At 57.2% G+C, this 20,311-nt stretch overlaps 1 protein-coding gene across 2 annotated transcripts; it reads left to right on the forward strand.

Annotated features, from left to right (window-relative positions):
* The first annotated feature begins 1,798 nt into the window (after positions 1-1,798).
* Positions 1,799-20,311, forward strand: IL2RB (interleukin 2 receptor subunit beta). 2 transcript variants are annotated; one of them, XM_032646644.1, is made up of 11 exons: positions 1,799-1,940; positions 5,102-5,219; positions 5,557-5,577; positions 5,659-5,773; positions 6,625-6,703; positions 9,328-9,433; positions 10,887-11,035; positions 12,398-12,563; positions 13,148-13,268; positions 14,674-14,758; positions 17,687-20,311. In XM_032646644.1, exons 2-11 carry the CDS (start codon positions 5,135-5,137, stop codon positions 18,443-18,445), a joined length of 1,686 nt encoding a protein of 561 aa, XP_032502535.1. In that variant the 5' UTR covers positions 1,799-1,940; positions 5,102-5,134; the 3' UTR covers positions 18,446-20,311. The 2 variants fall into 2 exon arrangements, with proteins under 2 accessions (XP_032502535.1, XP_032502534.1); XM_032646643.1 differs by having other exon boundaries at positions 5,557-5,773.

Genomic DNA, 20,311 nt, shown 5'->3' on the forward strand with positions numbered 1-20,311 from the left:
ACCAGGGAAGCCCTCTTTTTATTTTTTACTGAAGTGTAGTTGGTTTACATGTTGTGTTAATTTCTGCTGTACAGCAAAGTGACTTAGTTATACACATACATACATTCTTTTTTATATTGTTTTCCATTATGGTTTATCCTGGGATATTGGATATAGTTCCCTGTGCTATACAGTAGGACTTTGTTGTTTATCCGTTCTGTATGTAATAGCTTTTGCATCTACTGACCCCAGACTCCCAGTCCATCCCTTCCCCTTCCCCCTCCCCCTTGGCAACCACAAGTCTGTTCTCTGCGCCTGTGGGTCTGTTTCTGTTCTGCAGATAGGTTCATTTGTACCATATTTTAGATTCCACATATAAGTGATATCACATGATATTTGTCTATTTGTCTTTCTTGGATTTTTTCTTTACATGCATTTTTTAAAGTTTTAACTGAATTCATGAATTTGGGGGTGGGAAATACATGCACGTGGTATAAAAGTGTCTACAGCGAGAAACGGCCTTCCTGCCCCCTCCTTACCTGGCTTTCCTCCCTGGGAGAACCGGCATTCCCCATTTCTTGAGGAGCTTCCAGAACTATTCTAGGCTTAATAAATCTCGGCTATTATTCTCATCTCCGTGGTGCTTCTGTTTATTACCCTCTCCTGCAGCCAGAAAGCCTTGCTCTAGGGGAGAGGAGAAGTGGGCTTATTGCGAGCCTACGACGCGTGGTCACCAGGTGAGGTGCTTTATGCTCTCCTGCTGTTTGGTTCTCCTGACACCCCTGCAGGAACTGTTACCCCTCATTCTACAGGTGTGGACATTGAAACACAGGGAAGCAGGTCACTCAGCTTCCAAGCAGCCTCAAATCGGGTCCTGCTTCCCGCTTGGAAGGGAGTCAGCCTGATTCTCTCCCCAGGGTCTTCAATGCTGTTTTCTCACTTCTCTGCAGACAGAAACTTCTGCAGAGCTGTTCTTTCTACTCTCCCTCCTGCTCTCCCCATTCCCTTTTCTGAGAGAGGCAGCAGCTCACAGGAAAACCCCCGGAGGCAGAGTTTAAAATCAGGAGACAGCAGAGCTGCTTCTTCTGAAACTGGATGGAACTTCACGGGATCCCTGGGCCTGTGACACTGCACATAGATAGACATGCACCTTTCCAAAGAGGGGTCTGTCACTTTTCATCATTAAAAAAAAAAAAAAAAAAAAGCCCTGAACTGATCCCTCCTCCCCAAAAAGGAGGAAAAAGGGATTATAAACCATGACTTGAGAAGAAGAGGAAGGTTCTAGAAGGTTCAATAAGTAGCCATCAAATTGTTTGCAAAGCCTCCCAAAATAGTCGCCTCTGAATGCTAAACTGAGTAAGGGGCTTCCTGGAAGGCTGGGTGAAAAGGGAAGTCTCAGCAAGTTGGGGTGTCTTATCCCATGGCTGGGGTACACCTAAAGGGACATGTTTGAGTGAGGTCTGGGTGTTACTGTGTGTGACTGGATGAAGGTGTCAGAGGCTTGAGGTGGCCTGTGAGATGGGGTGGGAGGGAAAAGAAGGGGCCTTGCCCCAAGGGCTCCTGTATGCAGCAAGGCATCTATCTGAGAGTGAGAGACAGCATGTGTGTGAGGGTGTACACTCACGCCTCCTGCTGCAATACGCAGGGTGCCCCCCCGACCCCCCCCATTCCCTCACCCCCCCCAGCGGAGGAGGGAGATCTTTATCTGGCCCCTGGTGCTACAGGAGTTTCAGGCTTTCTAACCAGCCAGATCTCCCCCGCCTCCCCACCCCAGGCCTTGCCCCCTCCATCCTCTGCACAGGAAGTGGGCTGGCCTTGGGGTTTTAGTCTTTGGTGGCTGGCCCCATCAGCCGTCTACTACCTGGGCCGAGGGAGCCGGAGCTGGGCCCTGGGGAGATGGCTACAGTCCCAGCAGTGGAGAGAAGCAGAGACAGCACGCCGCAGCCCCATGTCCCAGCTAGGTAAAGTCTCATCTTGCCCTTACCCTGCCCCTGCCCAGTCCCCAGGCACCCGGGGCTCCCTCCTGGCCCCTGCCACCAGCCAGGGGGCTGGAGGTGAAGGTCATGGGGCTGACTTTCAGCTCTGACTCAGATCCTCCAGAAGTTTCTGCCTGAACTCCCATCTGCCAGCCCTCACCCCCAACCTTACCTTAGAATCCCCCAGTGACAAGGCAGGCCCTGCTCTCATGGCTCAGGCTTGAAGAAAAGCTGGTCCCTGGTCCTAGGCTTTCCCTCCCTCCCAGCTCTCCCCATGGGAGGCCGGGGGCTACTTTGGGATGAGGGGCTTCCCCAGGCCCTGTGCTGGGCCCCCCAACCCAGAGGGGTGGGGAAGGAGGTGGGAGTCCTGGGAGGGGCAAGGCCAGCTGAGACTCAGATATGCTGGGTGCCCAGAGGCGGTGTGGGATGTGGGTGGGAGAGGTGCGGCCTACACCGGGGAGGTGCCCCTGTGTAAAGGATACCTTAGGAGGCTGTGGGGCGAGGGGAAAAGAGAGGGACGCCTCTGAGACCTGGCTATGAAGTGAGTGTGCTGCGAGGTTTCTGGGAGCCCTGGGCTGGAGGCCGGACCCCCGGGTTCAAGTTCAGCTTTGTCCCTGACTTGGCTGTGTGACCGGTCAGGACAGTAGGCTCTCCAGGTGCTTCTGGAGGGGATGGGACTCCATCTCTGGGGCTCCCTGCGGGTCAGGCTCTCCCTCCACTCCTGGGGGCCGAGACCTCCCACCCTTAACTGTGTTTGGAACACCTGAGAGGCGGAGCCATCCCCAAGCGTCCCCCTGCTTCCCCCACAGCCAGCATCCCACGCCCAGCTGGGGAGGCGCCCCCAGACTTAAACAGCAAGAGGGAGCCCTGTGGTGGGGGGTTTGGCCAGAGAGGATGAGGGGAGACGGGGTCCATCAAGGTCAGAGGTCAGGTGGGACGTGTCTCCGGCTACCGAGCTTGTGCTTCATGTCCTCCCCCAGCCGCTCTGTGCCCTACATCCCATGATGTCCGCCCTGGCAGAGCCTCAGACAGCAACTGACTGAGTTCAAATCCCAGCTTTACCCCAAGAGGCTTAACGAGTACCTCAGTCTTCTCATCTGATAAAAGGAGTCATAATGGTACCTACTCATGGGGTTGCTGTGAACTTTAAATGAGTTAATATCTGCGAGGTGCTAATGGCAGCGCCGGGCGGCGTGAGGGCTGAGTATTAGTCATTATCGCCACCATCGTCATTATCACCGTCACCGCCGTGTCATTACCGTCACCATCACCACCGTCATCACCATTGTCATCCTCTTCTTCTAACTTGACATCAGGCGACCCGGGTTTGACTCCCATCCCTTGGGCAGCTCTGAGCATTAGTCTCGGTGTCTATCGAATAAGGATGACAACACACACTCTCAGGGCTGCGCTGGGGGCCTAATGAGTCAGTAAGTGTGATCGGCTTTGCAGTCACGAAGGGCAGGGCACACGTGCGTGGGTGTGCGTGAGAATCCAGGACGGAAGGCACTGGGGACTCAGAGGTCCCACTTGCCCTCCCTGAGGCTGGGCCTCTTCCTTGCTCTGTGACCTTGAGCAGGTTCCTTAAGCTACCTGAGACTCGGTTTCCTCCTCTGCAGGAGGGTCAGCCTTGGGGACTGCTAGAAGCCCTCCTCACCCTGCCCCCTGCATCCTCCTTGCGCTTTGCCCTCTTGGGGTTCACTGCTGCACCCTTTCGGCCATAGGTGGAGGGGAGCTCATTCTAGATGATGCCACTTCTGCCCAGCTCGCTTTGGCTGGGGCTGTGGTTTGGCCCTGACCTTCCTGTGATCCTGCATACCTTTGCCTCCACCCTTCTCCTCTCACCGTGAGGCTCTGTGCCAGATCCTGTCCTGGTCCTGGCTGGCCCTACTGGCGAGGGTCCGGCCCCAGGTGACACCCTCCAGGGGATCCCCAGGGCCCTTCCCCAGGGCCATGATCGATGAGTGAGGGGCACAGGGATCTTGCCGGAGCCCCTTGCCTGGGATCTGTGCCCTACGGGGACCCAACCCTGCGACCTTTGCTATAGGGGGTTGGAGGGTCCAAAGAAAGAGGCAACCAGGTCCGCTCCGGGAGTGTTGCCCTGTGGGGATAGTGGGACGGGCAAGGAGGTGCCCCCGGGTACTTCTCTGGACTCCTCTCCACACACAGGCCAGATGCCCACTGGTCGGCCATGCCCCTGCCGGTCCCTGACTCCCCAGGGTGTGGATGGATATTGTGGGCCTTACCTCTGGGGCCAGCGCCTGGGACACGGTCTGGGCAGGGCAGAACCATGTGAGGGAATGGACTTTGGGGTGGAGCGCGGGGACGGAATCCAAGCTCTGCCTCTTCTGCGATGTGACCTTGGGCTGGTTAATGGCTTGGAGCCTTGGTCTCCTCATCTGTGTAAGGGGACGATGCACGCACCCACCCCCTGTTGCTGGGCAGATTAGATAAGCTGGTGTACGGGAAGCGCCTGGCACAGGGTGGGTGTTCAGCCCCTACCCGCCACCCCACTCCCTCCACGAGTATTGCCGTGAGGTATTGTTGTGAGGTAGTCAGCACACGTTTATTGGGCTCCAGGCAGTCTACCCTGGCTCAGATTCCACAGCTGCCTCTTATCTGCTGTGTGACCTTGGGTAATCTGCTTCACCTCTCTGTGCCTCAGTTTCTCATCTGAAAATGGGGATAATGAGTGTATCTCCAGTAGATGCTCTTATTGCCGCAATTAAAGAGTTCAAAATAGAGCCCAGCATAGAGAAACCTCTTGACAAATAGTTTTGGTGTGGTTAAGGGAGCAGCCGGGTAGAGAGGAGGTGGGTTCTAATTCCAGCTCTGAGCTGGCCTCCCTATGTGGACGTAAGCAAATCTTTCCTCTTTCTGGGCCTCAGTGTCCCCAGCTTTTGAACAAGGGCTTGGGCCTGCTCTGAGAGTCCTTTCAGCAATGACAACATGGGTCCCAGAATCTCAAAAGGGGAGGAAAGAACATGTGTGGGATAGAGGGATCAACAGATACGAAGGCCCTGAGGCTGGCATGGTGGGGAGCAGAGGGGTGCACCTTGAGAGGACAGGGCCCAGCCAGTGTCTTGGGCAGGGGAGGACGTGGCTGGGTGCTCACTCGTGCTCTCTCCCCTGCTTCCTCCATCCAGGGCTCCCTTCCCCAGCTCCCACCCGTGGCTGTGATGGCGGCTCCTGCTCTGTCCTGGTGTCTGTGCCTCCTTGTCCTCTGGCCCCTGGCCATCCCTCGGGCATCTACATCGGTGAACGGTGAGGACCCTGGCATCTGGACTGCTGTGCTTTCCCTCAGGGAGGAGGCCAAGGCCCTTCTAGAACTTCTTCCAGGACCCCTGCTTCTTGGTAGAAGCTCCATCCGCTGGGGCAGGATGCGGGGGGGAGGGGGGCAGTGGGACCAGAGACCAGGTGTCCGCCTTCTCCCTCAGCCCTCCACCTGCCCGCACCGCACCCATGTGCCCCTCCAAGCCGCAGGAAGACACCGTCTTCTTGTCCCTGCCCTGCCTCGACCTGTCTGGGGGTCACTGCAGGCTATGGGGCTCAGTTTTGTCCTCTCTCAGATGGATTCACGAACCCCTTCTCTGCCTACCAGGATTGACTACTTCCTCACCTGGTAGGTACAGGAGTGGCGGGCGAACCCCAGAGGGCCATGGGCACCCTGCAGCCAGCCACGCACGCCTCATCTTACCAGCAGATGCTTCCAAGCTCACGTGCTTCTACAACTCGAGAGCCAATATCTCCTGTGCCTGGAGCCGGGATGGGGGACTGCAGGTCACGACGTGCCACATCCATGCCCAGCCGGATAAAAGGTGTGTGTGGGGTCGACAGACAAATGTACAGAATCTCAGGGAGGTGAGACCTGATAGTCACTGACTTTTAGACTATTGAAATCCTAGCTCTTAGACCCCAAGAACTCTGCACTTTGAGAATCTTGGAATAATAGGACCCACAGACTCTTGGTGTCACAGAAGTCTGGAAGAACTTGGGGGTCGGATATTTAGACTCCTGGACCCTGAGTGGCAGTGGGGTGTGCAGTCCAGGCTGCAGTGGAGGGGCTGGGCATGAGCCAGACAAGGTAGTTTGGGGACATTGGGCTGCTCACCTGCTATGCCGAGGCTGGACTCAGTGTTAGAGGCAAAACGGGCAGAAGGGGGATCCCCAAACTTTTTGAGTAACCTGGGATTTTGACAGATGCCTAGGGCAGCTGTGGGGACAGGGAACTGGGGAGTGGCTGGGGAAGACTGGAGACTGGGAAGGAGGTGGTGAAGTGTCACCGCAATCCAAACACCCTGGTGGCAGCCAGCAGAGGTGGCTTTGGGGTTTGACCTTGGCTCCCAGGTGGATGGTGATTCCAAGGGGCTCTGAAGGCCCTATCAAGGATCATCTTCACCCTGAACCCTATGGGGAGACTTTGGAGGGCTTTAGGCGGGGAAGGCTGTGTGTCCTGAACTGGTTTGTTTCTAGATCGCTTTAGCCGCCGTGAGGCCTGGCTGGGATGAAGAGGCAGGAAAAGATGCTCACGAAGGGAGGTGGGCACGTGGGGGTTGGCATAGAGCCCGGGCACAGACCAGCAACGCTGCATGGGGACTCTCCCAAGGGCCAGCTCTGGGAGGGGGGGGGTCCGTCTTTTTCTTCTAAGAGGGTTCTTTTGTCTTGAAAGGCAGTGGAACGAATCCTGTGAGCTGCTCCCAGTGAAGCCGGGATCCTGGGCATGTAACCTCATCCTAGGACCCCCAGATGTGAGTAGCCATAGCTGAGGGGAGAGGCCAGAGGGGCGTCCTTCCGGGGGAGGAGCTGGGGCCCAGCAAGCCCAGTGGCCGGGGGTTGTGACAGAGCAGGCTTCTGGGGCTGAGGAGGCAGAAGGAGGGAGGTGGCATCCAAGGAGAGCAGAGGCCTGACCTGGGGGTCGAGGGATCTGAGGTACGTGAGGCATCGGCCACTCTGCCTCTGCTCCTGCTGTGTCCCCCATGCTCTGTGGGGGCCGTGACACCCCTGTGTTCTTTATCAAGTGGGGAGAGCACCTACTAGTCATAATAACCTCCATATCTGACTCCTCCCGAGGTCTGGGCAAGTACAGGGCGGGGTGGGGTTGACAGTGTGGATCGCACAGCTGGACGGTCCGGGTTCCAGCCCTGGCTCCATCGTATACCAGCTGGGTGACGTTGAGCATCTTCTGAGTCCCAGTTACCCCTTCTGTAAAGGGGAATAATAACGATCCTTACCCTGTAGGGTTGTTCTGAGAATCAAGCGAATGCCACCCAGAACAGAACATGCACTTGACCCGATTGCCAGGGGATCCTTACGACTGTGCGTGGGTACCAGCACTGTCCCCTTCTTACCAATGAGGAAACTGAGGCTCAGAGAGGGGAGGTCCCTGCCCAAGTCACATAGCCAGGGAGAGGCAGAGCTGGGATTGAACCCAGATCTGTGAGACCCCCAGCCTGGGTCTTTCAACCTTGCACTAGGCTGCCTCTCAAAGAGCAGGAGGCCGTGTGCATCAAATTATTGTCTGGCAAACCCTTCTTGGCAGCGGTGGGCACCAGGGATGCCCAGACCACATTTTCCAACCCTTATCAGGTTCTACACATTCTCCAGGAGCAGGGGGACGTGGAGATGAGCTCACATGACACAGCGTAGCTGATAAAGGCAGAGCCCCTCGAACCAGATTGCTGTGCCCGTCCCCTGCAGCTCTGCAGATCCTGGCCCCATCTAGCTGTGTGGCCTTAGGCAAGTCCCTCGGCCTCTCTGTGCTTCAGTCTCCTCACCTGTAGGATGAGAATAGTAATTGTGCCCGCCTCATTGGGTACTGAGAGAATTAAATGAGATAATATACGTGAGGGGCTTAGCAGAATGCCTGGCACAGGGTCAGTACTCAGCAGAATGTGTTATTGGCATCTTTGCAACAACGACAATGACATTAATAGTAACACAGTAAGTCCCCTACATACGAACCTTCAAGCTGCAAACTTTCAAAGGTGCGTATGTGCGTTTGCGTGTCCAGTCGTGTAAGTTAGTTCACGTGTCTGGCGTCCATCGTCACGTGCGTGCTTCCTCTACAAGTGGTTGTGCTTTATACACTTCACTGGACAGTACTGTATAGAGTACCGTAGTACAGTATCTTTCTTTCAAGCCCGGGATGCCTGGTGGAAGCACGTGTAGAAGCAGTGGTATGTAGCCGATTGTGTTAGTTGGGTACCTAGGCTAACTTCGTTGGACTTAACGAACAAATTGGACTTATGGACGTGCTCTCGGAACGGAACTCGTTCATATGTAGGGGACTTCCTGTAATAATGTGATGATACTATTATTATCTGGGAGCATCTGGCCCCCACAGCAGCTGGTAGACGGGTCCTCGGGGTGGAGACGAAGCAATTGTTCTCCGCTCCAGGAACTCTGATGATCAAGTTCAAGGTTTGCTCACAGTGGGCCCTGCGGCAGGTCAGAGGGGCTGTGCCCGGGGTCCTGGGCCTGAAAACACCATCCCGGACCCCGGAATGCAGATGCTAACAGAGCCTGCACCAGACCCTCCTCCTGCAGGGCTGCAGAGCTGCCCTCCGCACAGGGAGGAGGCCGCCGTAAGCTGTTCACTTGGCCAGGGCTACAGTCTCTGTGGGGCTCTGGACGCAGAGGCCTGAGTTTGCATCCAGGCTCCCCTGCTGACCGGTTGTGTGATTTGGGGCAAGGTCCTTAACCAGTCCCAGCCTCAGGTTTCTTACCTGCAATGTGTGGATGGACAGCTGTGAGCTTCAGCCAGAGAAGTGCCTAAGGTACCTGAACAGGGCCTGCCCACAGGAGATGCTCGGTTCCTGGCCATTTCCTTCCAGAAAAGTGAAGGTGCGGGGCTGGAGAGAGATGCGGAGAGGAAGCTTTCACACTCAGAGCTATAATGCAAGGATAGGTCCGGACCTGCACCTTCTTGGGGGCTCATCCTGCTTGCACACCTCTTGTGACGGGGAACTCCCTCCCTCCCAAGGCAGCTCACTTCACTTGGATCAGGGATTGACAACTTACTATGGCCCGTGGGCCAAAACCAGCCTGCTGCCTGTTTTTATAAATAAAATTTTATTGGCACACAGCCAAGCACATTTGCTGTCATGTTTTTTCACGGCTGTTTTCACACGACAACGGCAAAGTTGAATAGTTGTGACAGAGACCACATGACCTGCAAAGTCAAAAATATTAACTAACTGACCCTTTTCAGAAAGCTTGCTGAGCCCTGCCTCAGGCGGAGGGGCTCAGGGAGGGGGTCCTGTTTGTCGCAGTCGCGGTCTCCCCTCCTGTCTTCCCCCGTCCTCATCCCAGCAGCCTCCCCCTCCCCGCACCAGCTGCTGGCAGCTACATCCCTGGCCTCCTTCCCTTGCAGTCTCAGAAACTGACCATAGTTGACGTCATCAACTTGACCGTGATGTGCCGTGAAGGGGAGAGGTGGAGGAGGATGATGACCCAGAATTTCAAGCCCTTTGACAACAGTGAGAGAGGACTCCAGGGTGGGGCTGGGAGGGGGTTGGAGGGGTGGGCACCTCCCTCCCTGTCTCCCCCTCTGGGGCCACCCTGCTCCAGTCTCTCCCCATCAGCTTCCATGCCCACATCTGACCAACCCACTGCTCGCTGAACTTGGCATGAAGTCCCGGGCTGCTACCCTGGTGTTCAAGGCCACTTGGCCTGGCTTCCCTCTCCAGCACGCCTCCTCTCGTGGCCTATATTCCTGCCATGCCAAAGCCCAGCTCCCCAGATTCAACTTGCCCATCCATGCCTCTGAGTCCTTGCATGCGCCGGCCCCACTGCTTGGAAGGCTCCTCCCACCCGGAAAATTCCCACTCACCCTTCAAGGCTCAGTGAAGAGTCACCTCCTCCAGGAGTCCTTCCCAGACTCCCCCACCTCTTTCAGGGTGTTTCTGTCCTGGGTCTTTGCTGCCTGATTATGGGTCTGTCTCCCTCACTGGGCTGTGAACTTCCCTGAGGGTAGAGCCTCTGCCATCCCTGTGTCTCCATTCTGAATAGTCAACATCAGGCTCGATCTGGGCAGTGCTCTGGGAAGGTTTGTTGAACGACTCAGTGCTCTGCCCCACCCCCAGCTCTCACCCCCCTCCCTTCCCGAACTTGGAGGTCATCTCTAGGGAAGAGACGGGGGCAGAGGGTGAGATCCAGGGTTCTACATGCAGCCCTGCCTTAATTGAGTGTAATCTGACTGGCAGATCATTTAACATGTCTGAGCCTCAGTTTCCTCATCTGTAAAGTGGGGATAACCAATTACCTGCTGCCAGTGGTTGCTGTAAGGAGTCTATAAGCCAAGACACAGAAACTACTTAGCACGTGCTCAGTAAACATTTGCTTATTATTATTTGTGTGGTTCTACAGAGTCTCAGAAGCATAAAAATTTAGAACAATTGAACTTCAGAATCATACAATCTTACAATCATATAAGGTTGATGAGATAGAATTAAATAAAATAAATGAGATGATCCAGGTAAAACTCTCTGATCAATTCTGAGTGCAGAGGAAGGCTGCCTTGATTCAGCAGGTATTTAATCAAGAGCCTACCATGTGCCAGGTAATGTTCCAGGCACCAAGGATACCCGAAAGAATCAAGTCGTTGCCATCAATGAGCTCAGAGTCTGGTGGGGGAGACAGAAAATGAATAAAGGACCAGAAGTAGATATTTAATACGTTGGGTGTTGATAAGTGCTAGGAAGAGAAATGAAACAGGCGAGGGGCACAGAGAGTGGTGGGTGGTTGGGGAAGGCTTCTCTGAATATGTGCTATGTGAGCAGGGACCTGCCAGTCTCTGGGGAAAGGGAACGCAGGGAGGGAGAAGCACGTACAAAGGTGGACGTGGGAGCCCGGCACGGCTTTTCATCTCAGCATCAGCCTCCAGTGTCCCCCAAGCTTTTTCTCTCTCCTTTTTTCTCTTCCCGTCTCCAGTTCGTCTGATGCCCCCCCACTCCCTCCAAGTCGTCCACATAGAGACCCGCAGATGCAACATAACCTGGAATGTCTCCCAGTTCTCCCACTACATTCAAAGCAATGTGGAGTTTGAGGCCCGGACAAGGTCCCCGGGCCACAGCTGGGAGGTGAGTACCTAGCTCCATCCCGACCTGCCCTGATTCCTTCCTGTCCTCGTCACCCTGTCCATCCTTCATCTCAGCAAAGCCACAGCAGCCCCTAAGCAACCCCTGCCGCTCCTCTGTACTGCCTGCCCTGCTTCCCCCTCCCTCCGTGTGTCCCCTGACACCCCAGGGGTCCAGCTGGTGGTGGATTCCAGGCAAGACTTACAAAGCCAAGAGGCAGGCGACTGCCCTCTCTGGAGATTTCAGAGGCCCTGAGCAGCCACCCTTCCCTCTTCAAATCCAGCGTGGTCCAAGTCCACGGGAGTTGGGACTTCCTGACGGTCCAGTGGTTAAGACTACTCCCTTCCCTTGTAGGGGGCGTGGGTTCGATCCCTGGTCAGGGAAATAAGGTCCCACATGCCAAGGGGTGCTGCCAAAAACAAACAAACAAACAAAAAAAACAAGTCCACAGGGGTTGGTCGCTTACTCATTCATTTATCCATTCCTTTATTCGCTCACTCACTCACTCAACAAACATTCACAGAGTACCTACTACGTGCTAGATGCGGGGAGAGAGTGGAGGGCAGGCCTGATGAGCTGCCTCTGCTCTCAGGGAACTCACATGGGGGATGGGGGCAGACAGCTGGTGCCCAGAAACAGGAGACGACGGGATGTCGATACATACTATCATGAAAATTAAATGTGATAACACGGCTGAGAAGGGCTGGGCCAGGCTACTTCAGATTCAGGTGACCAGGGAAGGCCTTTCTGAGATCTGGGGCTCAAGCAGGAGCTGACCTTTTGAGGATCTGGGGAGGGTCTTCCAAGCAGAAGAAAGAGCCATTGCAAGGGCAAGACATGGCCTGTGTGTCTAGGGCACCGGAAGAAAAGCAAAAAGGGTGATGCAGAGGTGGGAGAAGTGTTTGGGAAATCCCTCTTTCTGGTTGAGTGGAGAATAGACTATAGCAGAGCACGGGGGGGTGGGGGGGGGGGGTGGGGGGGTGGGGGGGGGTGGAGGGGAAGCAGGGCGACCTTGTATGGTGCCCAGAGGTGGTGGGAGCTCAGACCTGGAGGAGAAAGGAGTGGAGAGAAGGCGGAAGGGTGCAGAAATAGTTTCCAGAGGTGGAACCAGGCTCTGGACGTGGAACCAGCTGATTGGCAGATGGCTTTGGATGTGGGAGGCATTTAGGATGACCCTGGAGTTTTGGGGCCCAGCAACTGGGTAGTCAGGCAGCCTTTCTGTAGGATGAGGGGACAGTGGAGGGCAGGTGGCTGGAGGGAAGAGAGGAAGGTGCTGTTCTGCTCGGCGTCTCGGCCAGCCCTGCCACAGGAGGTGAGGTGGGCAGTGGGGACCCCTCTGGTCTGACAGCCCTGTTTATGCCCCAGGACACCCCGCTGCTGACCCTCAGGCAGAACCAGCAATGGATCTCCCTGGAGACGCTGGCTCCAGACACGCTGTATGAGCTTCAGGTGCGGGCCAGGCCCCAGCTAGGCAACCACGAGGCCTGGAGCCCCTGGAGCCAGCCTCTGGTCTTCAGGACGAGGCCTGCAGGTACTGAAGGGGAGCTGGGGTGGGGATGCAGCTCTGGCGGGAGGCAGTGGCTGGTGTGGGAGGCTTGGGGTGTAGGTATAGAGCCCTTTGGCCATCATTAGCTCACTTGATGTGACCCACAGGGTGGGCAACATGGGCGTGTTTTACAGATGGGAACAGGGGATCAGTGAGCGGGTGGGACTTGCCACTGGCCTCGTGAGTTAGTGGGGAGGCGGGTGAGGCTCCTTCCACTCTCTCCACCCTGAAACTTCAAACTCTTGGTTTCTGCCGAGGTCAGGGGTGGGTTGTTTTCACCTGTTAGCTTGTTTCCTCATCTGTAAAGTGGGTACCATGGTACCGAGGCAGGGATGCTGTGATGAATCATGTCGGCCGTGATGCCCCATGTTGGCTGGGCACACAGCAGCTCTGCTGGACCAGCTGGGACCCTGTAAAGGCCTTGGGTCAGAGGTCGGCCTGTCCCTCAGCACCAGGTCATGGGCGGGGGATGTTGGATTGAGCCAGGGTGGGTGGCGGCACTTCTCTAACCCCTCCCCTTCTCCTCCTCCCCCCCCCCCCCCCCCCCCCCCCCCCCGCCCCTCCGGCAGCAACCAGGAAGAAGACCGTGCCCCTTCCTTCGATGGGCCACATCGTGTTGGGCCTCTGCTGCACTTTTGGTTTCGTCCTCTTGGTTTACTTGCTGACCAGCTTTCGGTACAACGGGCTGTGGTAAGAGCGTTCCCTTCCCTGTCTTTCATCCTCCTGTCTGACACGACCCCCTCCCCGCCAGGTCAGGCTCTGGGCTGAACCCCCTGCTCTCACTCTCCAGTGCCCCCTCTGCCCTCCCAAGAGCCCCCCCCGCCTAACACCTGGCATTTCCGCCAAAGATGGAAGCCCATGGAACCAGCCCGAGGGGAGTGGGGCAGGGAGAGCCCCGTGGGAGCCCTGCCCAGAGCATCATACCCAGGGCTTGAGCATGTGTGTGTGCACGTTCCAGCTGCCTGTGTGTTGGGGGCGGTCCTCATGCGTCTGGGCACTCATTTGTTTATTCCTTTATTTACTGAGTCCTAGCTCTGGTCTGGGTACGGTGCTGAGTGCTGGGAACGCAAGGGCAACCACAGGCATGTCGTCCCATCTTCATGGACCCACAGTCCCATGGGGGATGGCAGATACATCTTAATCATGCACTTTTATAACAACACACGTGATTAGGCTGGTGAAGGAAGGAAGGTACCATAGGTACTGGGAGCAGACAACAGGGAAAGGAACCTCAGCTAAGGGGTGGCCGGGGGTTGGGGGGGTGCTTCCCTGAGGAAGTAATGATTCCACTGAAATCTGGAGGAGAAGTGAACCAGGCAGGGAAGGGTCGGGGAACACATCTCAGGAGGAGGAAGTAGCTTGTGCAAAGATCCTGGGTGGGAACAAGGCGGGAGCATTCCAGGAACTGAAAAGGCAGGGAGGTGGGTGTGGCCAGAGACCAGAAAGGAGTTTGGGACCCGAGCCTGGACCTCTGGGTGGCAGCCAGGTTTTCTGGGGTTTTGAGGCTGTGGCATACGACTGGAGGCAGATACACACAGATACTGGGGCACTCAGCTTGGCAAGCAGAGCGTGGGCTGGAATTCAGTCTCCATTCACCACTGCTCCCCCCACCCCCCAAAAATCCCCAGGTGCCCTTGGGCAGTGCACAGCTTGAACCACCGTCCATGGCAGCCTTGACTAGGTGGCCCACCATCTGGCCTCTCTCCTACCTCCCTCCTCTTTGTTCACTCTGCTCCAGTCTTCTTTGTCCCCTACCGCTCTGGCTTGCATGGTCCCCCACCCTCACATCCTTCTCTTGCATGGCAGCCTGCCCTCTGTCTCCACGTTACAATGAACGGTAAACTTGCACACTTGCTTCACTGTCTGGCCCCCCCATTAGAATGTCAGTTCCTTAAGAGCAGGGACCTTCTCTGTTGGCTATTCTTGTGTCCCCAGTGCCCAGCACAATACGCTCCCTTACTGGGCACACGATCAATACCGACGAAATAAATGAACAGCTGTGCGCCCTGCCCTCAGAGCTGCGGGGCTGATGGCAGGACACTGCGGTCCCCTTCCCTTCTCACCCTCCTTCCCTCCCTTCCTCTCCCCTGTCCAGGCTGAAGAAGGTTCTGAAGTGTCACATCCCAGACCCCTCGGAGTTCTTTTCCCAGCTGAGCTCCGAGCATGGAGGAGATTTCCAGGTAGGCGTCTGGAGGTGGAGGGTAGAGTAGGCAGGTGGCACGGGCTGGCCAGAGGGTGGGCGGGGGTGTGGAATGGGTGGGGAGGAGGTGCAGGAACAGCGGGTTTTTGCCCTTTTTGGAAGAAGAAATGTAAAGTGAGCTGCCTCGCGTGTGGGCACGGGCCCCTTTCCCCAGTGTTCTCAGGCTGAATGGCAGCTCCCGTCTGAGCCAGACTGCCTGGGCTCTAACCCTGGCTCCACCACTTCCTGGCTGTGTGGCCTTGGGCAAGTTCTAGAACCTCTCGGTGTCTCAGTTTCCTCACCTGTAAACTGATGGGTGGTGGGGGGATAATGTTACTATGTGTATGGTCCCAAGGACATTGCCTGGCACACAGCAAGTGCTCACGAAGCTCTAGGCAGAATGACTGGCGCCAGGTTGCTGATGGAGCAGGATCTGCCAGGTGCAAGTCCTCTCCACCCCGCTCCCTGTGCAGACCTGCTCCGTGGGGCTAGTGATTTCCCTACTCTTGCAGAAACTCCCTGGCCCGGCTCCGTGACTTATCACAGACGTTAGCAAGGCCTCTAGGCATTTCTAGTTACAAAACACAGATTCATTTTAAAAGTGCACGCCCACATGTCAGAACACTCAGCGCCATTTAAAGTTTGGTCGTCTCCCCTCCCTCAGCCCACACATGCTTCAGGAAGGAAGTTTCAAGGGGGTAGGGGGATGTGGTGGGCTGCTTCTACCACCCCACCCCCACTCTAGGCTCCCTGGATTGGTGTTGGTGGAGGAGGGGTGAGGTGGGGGCGGAGAGAAGCCAGGAGGAAAGTTGAGGGGCTGGAAAGCCATGCTGGACCAGAGCTGTCAGGAGTCGGCTTTGGTGTTCTCTAACAGGGCTGATCAGAGCCCCTTCTGGAATTCTTCGGAAAACTCCCATGACTGGGGGTAGCTTACCTACAGCACTCTTGATGTGGGGGAATGTATCTCCTTAAAATTCCTCCTTCAGCCCTAAATGTAGTGAGCTCCCCATCAACAGAGGTATTCAAGTCATCCGGCTGGAGGCAGGACTAGATGCATCCTCAGACCTCTTCTGCCTTGAAGTCCTTCTCATTCTATGGGCTTAGGACATTCTGTCGTGGGACTGGGGTCCTTTCTAGAGAGTTGCAAGCCACTCCATCTTCCCACGAGGTCATCCCCAGGTCTAGATGCCTGGCCCAGTCCTGCTGTGTGGAAGGGGTATCCCGAGGAGGCCCTGGGGACGCATGACGTGACTGGGCGCTGGCCAAGAGGGACCCCACCCCCTCCTTTGTATGTGGGTGACAGGCCAGCTGCTGTCTCTCTCTCCGCCCCAGAACCCCTGGCTCCACGACCGCAAGGCCCACTGCCCTGCCTGTGGGACCTGGGAGTGCGTGTGCCAGTGTATGTGAAGGGGGATGAGTTTCTTCCTGTGCCCCCCGCCCACCTGCGCTTCAGGGCATTGTGGTGGAGGCCTAGGCCCAGGAAGTGCCTGACCACACACACCTCCGAGGGCGGCCCAGCGAGGCCCAGCACACCAGTGCCGGCCCCAGGCCTGCCCGCTTCTTCTGGCCACTGCTCAGCACTGCTGCCTGGCCCTGCCTCCGCGGCTTCTCCTAGTGTTGGAGCCACACCTGACCTGGCTCTTGCCCTGCCTCCCCAGCCTGCTATTCCTCCATCCTTAGTTTGTCCTCGCTGTCCCTCTCTCTCGGCCTTTTCTCTGTAACATGAACTCCTGGTTTGGGGGAGGGGGGTAGATTTTGTCGAGTGGCTCATCCCCGGGAACTCACCCGGGGATGGAGAAGCAGGATGTTTCTCTTCTGGTCCATTAATTCATGTGTAGAACATCAACTGGGCCCCTAGGCCCTGTGCTGGGGGCCTGGTCCCATCAGGCCTGGTCCCTGTGCTGGGGGGACCACAGTCCAGCTGCAGAGGGCTCCCGGGACAGAAGGCTGTTGGGGGTTCTCAAGTGCACCCTCTTGAGGCCCCATCATCCTGCCCTGAGGGGTGAACGCTCCCCTACACTTCTGCTGGGTCGTCTGCGTTTTACCTGTGCCAGGTGTTTCCACCTTCATTGTCTTCTTTGACGTCTCTCTGCTGGCCCATAGTGAGGAAGTCAGGAAAGGGGCAGCTAAATGTTGTGGAATTGAGGCTCAGAGAGGTGCAGTGACCTGCCCAGGGTCACACAGCTAGAGAGTGCCAGCGCCAGGGCTGGAAGCCGGGTCTCCCTGTTCCTTGCCAGGCCTCTGTGGACTCCAGAGCAACTGAGAAGTGCTCTGATGGGTGCTTTCCTCTCTCTGTGGATGGAGGGCGTGGGGGGTGGAGGGCTGCAGGGCACCAGGGGGGAGTGGTCAACTGGGGGACAATTAGCTCCCCACTGGAGATGGTTCCATGGCAGTGTGAGTGGGGAACCTGGGACCCAGCTCTCCCACCTGCTGGCTGTGTGATCAGGGCCAGGGCACAGGCCCTCTCTGGGCATCTGTATGGTGACCGTGATGTGCTTTCGGGACCCTTTCTGCCTCAGCAGTGGTTGGTTGGTTTACACACTCACACTGGTCCCCACCAGACACTCTGAGGATTCTACCCATTGCTACGTTCCCGGGACCAAGAGCGGCACCAGTCTCACAGGAGCTGCTCGATAAACAGTCACACATTGAACCAAGACATCCCCTGGGCACCTACAGAGAGCCGGGAAGGCCTGTGCTGGGGCTGGGAAACAGCCACACCCACTGGGCTGATGCAGAGGGTTCCCCAAACCAGTGGGCGGGGTTTGTGTGTGTGTGTGTTTGTGTTTGGGAAGTGGGGGCTACAGCCAAGGAGGGCTTCCCGGAGGAGGCAGCCCTGCGCGGACTGCTGAAGGAGGATGAGATAGGGGATGTTGCTGAGTCCGGAAGAGGTGGCCACTCACCCTCCCTCTGCTCTTTCTCCTTGCAGAAGTGGCTCTCCTCTCCCTTCCCCTCGTCCTCCTTCAGCCCCAGCGGCCCAGTGCCCGAGATCTCCCCACTGGAGGTGCTGGACAGGGACGCCAAGGCCACGCAGCTGCTCCTCCTGCAGCAGCAGGACAAGGGCTCGTCATCCTCAACCGAGACCAGCGGCCACTCGGTGACCAGCTGCTTCACCAACCAGGGCTACTTCTTCTTCCACCTCCCAGACGCGCTGGAGATCGAGGCCTGCCAGGTGTACTTCGCCTACGACCCCTTCATGGAGGAGCCCGATGAGGGTGGGCCCAGGGTGCCAGAGGGGGCTCTCCTCCCACCCCTGCCACCCCCGCCAGGGGAGGAAGACGCCTACTGCACCTTCCCCTCTGGGGACGACCTGCTGCTCTTCTCCCCCAGTCTCCTCGGTGGCCCAGGCCCCCCGAACACTGCCCTGGGGGGCATTGGGGCTGGTGAAGAGAGGCTGCCCCCCACCCCGCAGGAGGGAGTCCCTGGAGACTGGGCCCCCCAGCCCCTGGCGCCTCCCACCCCGGAAGCCCCTGACCCGGTGGATTTGCAGTCACCCCCGGAGCATGCGCTGGGAGAAGCAGGAGAGGAGGTGCCTGTCCCCAGCCCGAGGGAGGGGGCCGGCTTCCCCTGGGCCAGCTCTCCTGGGCAAGGCCAAGTCCGGGCCCCCACCTCCCGCCTGACCCTGAACACCGATGCCTACCTGTCCCTCCAAGAGCTCCAGGATCAGGACCCGGCTCACACAGTGTAGACAGACGGCCAGGACTGGGAGGCAGGTGGCCTTCCTCTCTTGCACCAGGCCCAGCTGAGGACTCTCTGTCTGTGAGGCTTGTCCACTGCTGACACTCGGTGTCCGGCTGCCCCCGGTCATCTCTGGCCAGAGGGCCCTCACCCAGCCCTGCACCCTCGGCTGTTCACTTCCACACCTCATTTGCTGCTCCCCGGTCCTACGACCCAAGCCAAGAACTTCGGGGGGAGAGGCACTTTGACTCCACACTCCCGCATCAGTCATGGAGTCCTGTGGGTTTTGCCTCTGAAGCGTCCCTCCTCTCCAGCCCGGCAACTCCTCTTCAGGGAGAATTTGGGGTTCTCCACGGGCCTTCACCCTGCCCTCCTCACAGGGCTTCCTGCCCCAGTCACACCCCCTCGCACCCACCCACCGCAGGACAACCAGAGTGCTCTTTCCAGAACACAAAGAGGGCTGTGCTGCTCCGGGTTTAAAACCCTGCCGTGGCTCCCCACTGCCCTCAGCACCACTTCTCGGCCCTCCCCTTGCCTCTCCAGCGTCGTGTTGGGACATTCCCTTCTGGTAGCCTCCCACTTGGAGCCACTTGGAGCTCCCCTATTCCCCCACACCTTTACACATGCTCTTCCCTGTGCCTGGGGTGCCCTCGCCTCCCTCATCAAGGTGACAAGCTCCCTTTAGCCTTCAAGTGTCAGTTCTGCTTCCCTGGGAGGGAAACACCACCTCCTTCAATGTGCGCAAACTTTGAGATTCGGTGCTGGAGGGACAGACTCTCAGGGTCACAGGGTGGCTGAAGAAAGTGGCCCTGTCACTTCCCATTTGGGATCTCTTGTGACCTTTGAATGCTTGGCTACAGCATCCTTAACGCTGTGGCCCAAGTACGGACACAAACGCCCCGGCAAAGCGGACACCGGCTGGATCTTTCCACAATGGCTTCGCGTAGCCGGCTGCTGGAAAGTAAACCCCTCCTAGTGGCAGGTCCTGATGCTGTCACAGGGAGCCCTCCCTTGGGCCCCTCCCGCTCCAGCCTCCACTGGTCTTTTCTGCGGCTCAGGGGCTGGCACACCGCCTCCAGATGGCAGCTCCACTCACTACACTTGGCACAGTGCACTTGGCACTCCATCATATTCCCTGGGTGAACTGATGAACTATCTGGCATCATCTTGCCTGGGCTCCCTGCGCCCAGCTGCCTTCATGCAGGGGGTACCATCCACCTCACAGGAGCACCCCTGGCGCCTTGACATTTCTGAGGTCAAGATTTGGAGAGGCGGCGATCCAGGCCCATTAGATTCCAGCATGCCCGCTTCAGTGAGAGGCTCATCCCCTCACGTGGCAGTCGCCCCCGCCACACACAGCTAACCCCTTCCTTCTCGGTGCTCCCCACCGCCCGTCCACTTCTCTTCCCTCTGTCCCTGGCACTGATCACACCTGTGATGCCTATCACAACCTCCCTTCTTCACTGGAGTTCTTCGGAAGGCAGGGACCCCAGCAGGTCCCAGCTAACCCCAAGGTGTGAAAACACAGTGCCTGCATTTATAGGCCATGCTTGCAGCTGATTGGGCACCTGACACAAGCCCACCCATAGGTTCATCAGCAGCCTATGAGATGACTCAGAACAGAAGCTGTGTCCAATCAGGGAGGCCGGGCCTGAACTGGCCAATCAGGTTTCTCTCAGTCTTGGGCATTTGAATACAGGGCAGGAGGGTGGCCCCAAGGAGCAGGTGCATGTGGAGAAGAGCCCCAAAAGGCTAGAGAGGAGTTAGCAGAGGGGCCTGGGCTCCTATGACTAATACTGCTGCTCCCCAGGGGGTTACTGCATTTCACTCAGGATTCCTGTTTCTTCTATGCCCAAAATAAACTCCCTTTTCCTGA

This window comes from Phocoena sinus, chromosome 10, assembly GCF_008692025.1.
Source record: "Phocoena sinus isolate mPhoSin1 chromosome 10, mPhoSin1.pri, whole genome shotgun sequence".
Lineage (NCBI taxonomy): Eukaryota > Metazoa > Chordata > Mammalia > Artiodactyla > Phocoenidae > Phocoena > Phocoena sinus.

Excerpts from the sequence above, each read along its gene's own strand:
- IL2RB (XM_032646643.1), top strand. The coding sequence starts at position 5,135 with ATGGCGGCTCCTGCTCTGTCCTGGTGTCTGTGCCTCCTTGTCCTCTGG. Across the intron at positions 5,774-6,624 it reads CATGCCCAGCCGGATAAAAG|GCAGTGGAACGAATCCTGTG; the intron begins GTGTGTGTGGGG and ends TTGTCTTGAAAG. Across the intron at positions 6,704-9,327 it reads TCATCCTAGGACCCCCAGAT|TCTCAGAAACTGACCATAGT; the intron begins GTGAGTAGCCAT and ends CTTCCCTTGCAG.